Source organism: Fukomys damarensis, unplaced genomic scaffold (genome assembly GCF_012274545.1).
Source record: "Fukomys damarensis isolate Sample0158 unplaced genomic scaffold, DMR_v1.0_HiC HiC_scaffold_32, whole genome shotgun sequence".
NCBI classification, from domain to species: Eukaryota; Metazoa; Chordata; class Mammalia; order Rodentia; family Bathyergidae; genus Fukomys; species Fukomys damarensis.
The window spans coordinates 35,252,567-35,258,775 of record NW_022900944.1 but is presented as its reverse complement, the minus strand read 5'-3'; the positions used below and the strand labels follow the sequence as shown (position 1 = coordinate 35,258,775).

The window sequence follows — 6,209 nt, the reverse complement described above, 5'->3', positions numbered from 1 at the left end:
GGTCTGGGGCCTCAGGGGGTATAGCTTATCATAGTGCTCTCGGTACCGTTTGGCAAACCTCTCGAGCTGTTTGAAGGGAAAATAATTCTGATGAACGTGCTCCTGATGACTCTTTAAGATCAGGATGTTGGAAAATAACTTGCCGCAGGAGTCACACTCAAGTTTTTCCAGGTTCTCTCCCTGTTCGGTCTTCCCATTCTTCTTCTGCACCTTCTGCTTGTTCTCATTGTACTGAATGACCAGCTCAAAGCCAAAGTTCTCCAGCAAGGCCTTGGTGGCGTTCCCTCTGGCATCCGAGGCGATGCGTGGAGGAAGCATAGAAGGCTCAGAACCACCCCCTGGTGCCAACTCCTTCTTCTCTTTGGCCTTCAACGCATCTGGCAACAATTCCTTTGGACCCGTGTTGCCCTCTCCCCCCTCCATAACCTCCCTCTCTCTCTGGCTTTCTTTCTCCTTCTCTTTGATGACCAATTTGTTTTTCTTTTCGGGATGCTGACTTGGTTGAAGGAGAGCAGAGTGACTCTGGGACAGAGAGAGTTGGCTTTGCTGCTGCTGCTGTTGCTGCTGTTGCTGCTGCTGCAGGATCTGTTGGTGACTCTGCTGTGGGATCTGAACCTGAGCCTTCAGATCTTCCAGCAGGCCTGGACCAGTCCCTGTCAGTGTCAGTGCCCCACTGGTCACTGGCAAGCTCACCTCAGGGTTGAGCTGGAACTCAGCACTGGGGATATAGAAGGGGAAGAGGAGATGCTGCTGCTGCTGCAGCTGCAGAAGTGTCTCAGTGGTCATGGGAAAGTGAGGAAGGAGAGTGGGATTAAACAGCTGGGACTGGATAAGGGCAGCCTGCTGTTGCAGCTCCTGCTGTAAGTGAGCCTGAACTTGAGCCTGGGCCTGGGCCAGTGTCTGTGCTTGCTGCTGCTGCTGCTGTTGCTGCTGCTGCTGCTGTTGCTGCTGCTGCTGCTGCTGCTGTTGCTGTTGCTGTTGCTGCTGCTGTTGCTGCTGCTGCCTGGATGCAATCATATCTGCCAGCTTCTTCCGATTGGCTTCCTTGGGCTCTGAAGGGGAAGCAATGTTGGCACCGATAGGATTCCCTAGATGTGGCATCCCGACAGGGTCAGTGGGCACTTGGCTCAGTAAGTTGGAGCTTGGGGCAATACCAGCACTACTTGGATTGGTGGAGGTAAAAGTGTTACTGCCACTGGTGCTGACAGGACTTGGTGTGGAGGAGCTCAGGGAGACACTGCTGCTGTTCCCAGTCCCATTGCTGCTGCCACTTGCAGCCTCCAGCTTGGCTGCCCTGGCTTTTGTTTGATGCAACACAGACCTCATGTGGATCTCCAGTGTAGAACTCTGGCTATAGGCCACATTACAAGTGTTACACTTAAAAGGTTTATTGTCTGGGCTGCTGGTGGGTTCTGGTTGACCAGTTGCAGATTCTTGAAGAGCTCTTTTTAACTTATGTAGATGGGAGACAGAATTGTAGTGCACTAGCAGGATATTCTTTTGAGTGAAAGACTCCTTACAGACAGTACACTTGTATGGGCGAGAAGGGTCTAGAAATTTTTCCATGGTAAAGTTGGGGCCTTTTCTGAAAGGGAGAGCTCTCTTTGGCTCTGAGCCTGAATCCTCTTGTACTGACCCAGAGTCGCTGCCTGTTGGGCTTTGTTTATCTTCCAGGTCACTCTCTTCCTCCTTGTCTTCTTCCACAATTATGGTGTGGTCTTCAGCCAGGGTGGGATCTCCCATTGCCAGGAGGTCCCCATTAGCCAAAAGGCCACCATAAAGTTGTTGGATGTCGGCCTCACTCAACTCCAGGTGGCTTGTCTCAAGGTGTTTTTTCAGAGCCTGGAAAGTTCGGAAACTGCGCTGACAAAGACAGCACATGGTGGCAGCTCTGATCACGTGGTACTGAGAATGGAGCTGCAACTTTTCAATTGTCTTAAATGCCAGGCTGCACTGATTACAGCGGTATTTGTACACATGGCGATCTGACACAGGCAGCTGAGGCCTTTTGGCATGCACCTCATTAAAATGTGTCTGAAGGGCAGCAGAAGTTTTGAAAACTTGGTTACACCCCTTTTTCCAGCAGAGAAAGCCAGAGTCTTCTCTCACAGAGCCTGGATCAGCAGGTTTCAAATCTCCACTATGCTCTGTGCTCACAGATGGCAAGATGTTTTTTCCCAGATCCTCTGATGTTTCTGTAAAAAGAAAAGAAAAAAAAAAATCAAACACAAAGATAAAGAAGGCTTTGTTTCCAGGATGACACCTCAAGCCATCTAGCTAGCCAAGCTTCCTGAATACAGGAAGTTTTCCACTTGAACAACATAATTTTTCCAGTGTCAGTACTGTACATATTATAAGGAAAGTGCATATTGACAGAGATGAATATAGAAAGGGTAGAAAAAGTTTTGATTCTTAACAGGTCTATGTTATATCAGATCTCATAGTCTTCTAAATAGTATTTTTTAAAAATAGTATTTATTTGCTTGACTTAGAATCTTCAGGATTCCCTTAGTTGTGGGGAGTTCCCTTAGTTGTGGGGAGATTTATAAAAACTATTGTCTGTTATGATACAAGAAATTTTGGATCACAGTTTTTAAGCATTTAATTTTCGGGTGGGGACGGGGGAATCAAATGCAGGACCTTGTACTTGTGAGGCAGGTGAGGGGACCACTGAGCTAAATCCGTGGCCCAAGCATTTAATTTCTTGTTATGAGTTTTGACTGTCATCTCTGCTCACTCAAAAATGAACATTCATGTGGCCAATTACTAAAGCATATTAATTTTTTGTCTATAGTGAAATCATCATATTTCTCAGGTCATCTGTCTGCTGCCTAATATGGAAAAATCACAATGGAGAAGGCTGAGTAGTAGTGTGATTGAATTCTTCCTAACTTAAAAGTTAGATGCCTATGAGAAGTAAAGGATGTAAGATAGCTTCAAAGATCTACCAATCTACCTAGGTAGGAACCACTGTGGGTCAACAATTGTTTTTGCACATGCACTTCTATGCTTCATCTTAAGGCAATCCCAGAAGATGTACTGAACCCTGCTGGGGCAGCACCTAGAAAGACAATTAATCTAGTACCCCCTGCCCCAAATCAACTTACATGTTCCACAAGATCCTAATGACTAAATTCTTAGAGATGAAGTATTTAATGGCCTAGGATGGTGGTCTATGGTTGACTCTGATTATTCACGACCTGATTGGACAGTCCTAAGCAGACATGAATCCATACCAAAATCTCACTGATTCTCAAATTTCTCATTTTATACCATAAGAATATACAAACACATGCCAAGAACCAGAGTAGGAAGTAGTTGACAAACAATGACCCATCTTCTGATCACTCACATTCAGCATAGAAATACTGTGAAGAATTTCTGAACCACTGCCCCATGAAAATTTTGGCCCAAGATTTCATCTTGTTTCAATATGTGGAAGTCAAGACTAAAAGACTAATGATACCAACCAGGCTGCTTTCCTGCCTCTTCCAAATTGGAATTCCCATCTCGATCTGAAACAGCTGCTGGGAGGAACATGCTGCTGGGCATCACCATCTCAGGGGTGGTCACCTGAGGAGCAAGAGGGAAAGAGACAAGGAGAGTCAAACGGCGAGGAAAGACACAAAACAGGAAGGGCTTAAAAATTATTTAATAAGCAAAATTAGCCTTCACCAGTGTAAAGCTGGAGGTGTCACTTTTCATAGCTCATTGAAGATTTATGTTTATTAGACAAAGCTCACATCAGTCAGAAGTGTTTCTACGGTTACATTCTGGACATAATTAGCAGTGCACACTTGAAGAATAATCTTATTATTAATATTTTTCCTTTATGCAGAATTTTGACTTTGATCACTGACAATGTTTTGTCATGGGCTGTGAAACTTCTTGTGCAACCAATTAGGTAGATAAGTTGAAAGGCCCACCTTAAGCTGCTGAAAACATAATAAGGGCCCTAATTAAATCATACCTAGTAAAGTACACTGTAATCTTGAAGCAAGGAGCATTGTAGTACTGTTTTCAAAATGTATTCATGCAAGAAGAGGAGGGGAGTAAGAGTGAAGGAAAGGGTAAGGAGGAGAGAAGAACAAAGGGGAGGCTAAGGACATGCAGACACACTGGCAGAAACAGCATTCTGTAACCCTTTACAAGCTGATATCAAGCCCAAACAAGTATTTTCTGTGAATCCCTTAAGCCAAGATTTCTTTTGGTATCTCTGCCTGTGGCATATGTACATCATAGGGGAACATCTGCCTAGTGTCCAGCCATCAAAGGTGGCCTGCACAGCATTCAATATTGGGGCAGCCCCACTTTGACCACAACCATTATTCTATAATCAATTATTCCATAATTGCCCTATTTGGATAGCTACAATTTCAGATCTGAGACTCAGACTTTTCTCTAGGCTTCCCTGTTGCATGGCCAGAAACCAGTTACCATTTTCCCTTTGTTAAAGTGATAAGTAGCCTTCGATATCTAACATATGGATGAATGGTTCTTTTTTTTTTTTTTTGCTTAAGGTGCAATGTCAGCCAGGTATGGTAGTGCACACCTGTAATCCCAGCACTGAGGGAGGCTAGGGCAAGAAGATGGAAAGTTCAAGTTCCACTTGGGCAATTTAGACCCAGTCTCAAAAAGGAATAGTGATGAGGCTATGGGGATTTAGCTCAGTGGTTTCCGTGCCTGCCTCGCAAACACACAAGGGCCCAAGTTTGATCCCTGGTACCAAAAAAAAAAAAGAAAGAAAAAGCAATATTCCTTTGTCTGCTGTGGGTGGGAAGGTTAGGTACCAATGATAGTCACAAATTAGAAATTGTCTCCAATTTGATGACACTTTGAAAAATGGACTAACCTAGAGGCTACTAGGATAGAAGCTGCAGTCACCACTAACTTTTCTACATGGTACCAGCCCCTCCTGGAGCCTTTATTTTCCCACATGTGACTTCACTTCAATAACATCTTCAGTTTGTTGCAAAAACTGGAAAAATTAAATGTTTTTTAAAATTACTGCTAATTTTTAATGGTTTGAAGAACCTGGCTTTCCTCCAAATAGTCTTGAAAAACATGGATCACCAGTAACGGGTACAACAATTAGAGGAAACCCAGATAATTGTAAAAATCGACATTAAAAAGTGACTCCTGATTCACACTTAGGGGCAGAATTTTTTTTCATCAGCTCAGATGCCAATAGGTAGAAAAAGTAAGCAACAGGCTCTATAGAGAAGGGTTGTGAGAAGCCGCGTGTCTATGGAGAGCAGGTGTGTGGCAGGTGAATGTGAGTGACAGGGCATCCCGGCTCCCACAGACATCTGCACCCTCACACAAAGCTCCCTGGCAGCTGGTTAGGACTAGCTGCTGATGAATCGTTAGGAATGAAGTGGAGATTGCCAAACTCATTCCATCTATTTTCTTTTTAATAGAAAGCATTTCTGACCAGTGTGGTTGGGGAGTCCAGCGGGAATCCACGAAGTGAAAGGTCACCGATTAATTTATAGTCTTCAGCCAAGGGGGAGCATGAGGTTGGGGGTAAGAGGGGGAGAAAGGGAAAGGAAAAAAGACTCCCCCCCCCAACCTCCTTTCTTGGTTGTAGCTGCAGGATCAGTCCTTTCCTGAGATCTTTAGGAATTATGAAAAATGAATCATGAGAAATAAAAAAGCCCTACAGAGTAAAAAAGAATAAAATTATCTAACACCTCAGCTGCACATCATTATAGAAAACTGTGGGCTTTTTATAAGCATTACAGTAAGGCAGACATCCCCTCTAACAGACTCAGTACGACGGATCAGTAATTGTTTTCATACACTTTAATTAGAAAAACTCAGATGGCTATGAATAATAATGGAAAAGAGAGACTTTTGCACTTGAAAGGTTGAAGTCAATCAAGTGTGAATGACGGCAAAAAAGGGAAAAAAAAAAGACACCAATTCATCAGCCCTCTGTTGTCTCGCTGCGACTTTAATCATAATTCCTGATTGGGATTCAAGAAGGCAGTAAGCAGCGGTTCTTTGTCTGCCTTCACCTTCCATCAATTAACTCTTCCCGAAATATAATCATCAACCTCACATGCTCCTCTGCATCTTAATCTGGGCTCCAAACCTGGAAGTCTTGCCCCATATGTGTTTAAGTAACTACTTTTATCTACTGCCTCTTCTCATCTATAGTACACCCAACCTCTCACTGGAAAAACAGAAAAAAAAAAAAAAAAAAA

At 43.8% G+C, this 6,209-nt stretch overlaps 1 protein-coding gene and 1 long non-coding RNA gene across 4 annotated transcripts in view; one reads left to right on the top strand and one right to left on the bottom strand.

Moving 5' to 3' along the window:
- Positions 1-6,209, bottom strand: part of Zfhx3 (zinc finger homeobox 3) — a 234,412-nt gene that overhangs the window by 13,469 nt on the left and 214,734 nt on the right. The window contains exons 10-11 of the mRNA XM_033757937.1: positions 3,471-3,573; positions 2-2,195 (exon numbers count right to left, since the gene is read on the bottom strand). Of these exons, the coding sequence (XP_033613828.1) occupies positions 2-2,195; positions 3,471-3,573 (2,297 nt within the window). The remainder of the gene's footprint in view (position 1; positions 2,196-3,470; positions 3,574-6,209) is intronic.
- LOC104854057 overlaps positions 1-6,209 on the top strand; it is a 182,112-nt gene that overhangs the window by 142,760 nt on the left and 33,143 nt on the right. The window lies entirely within an intron of this gene.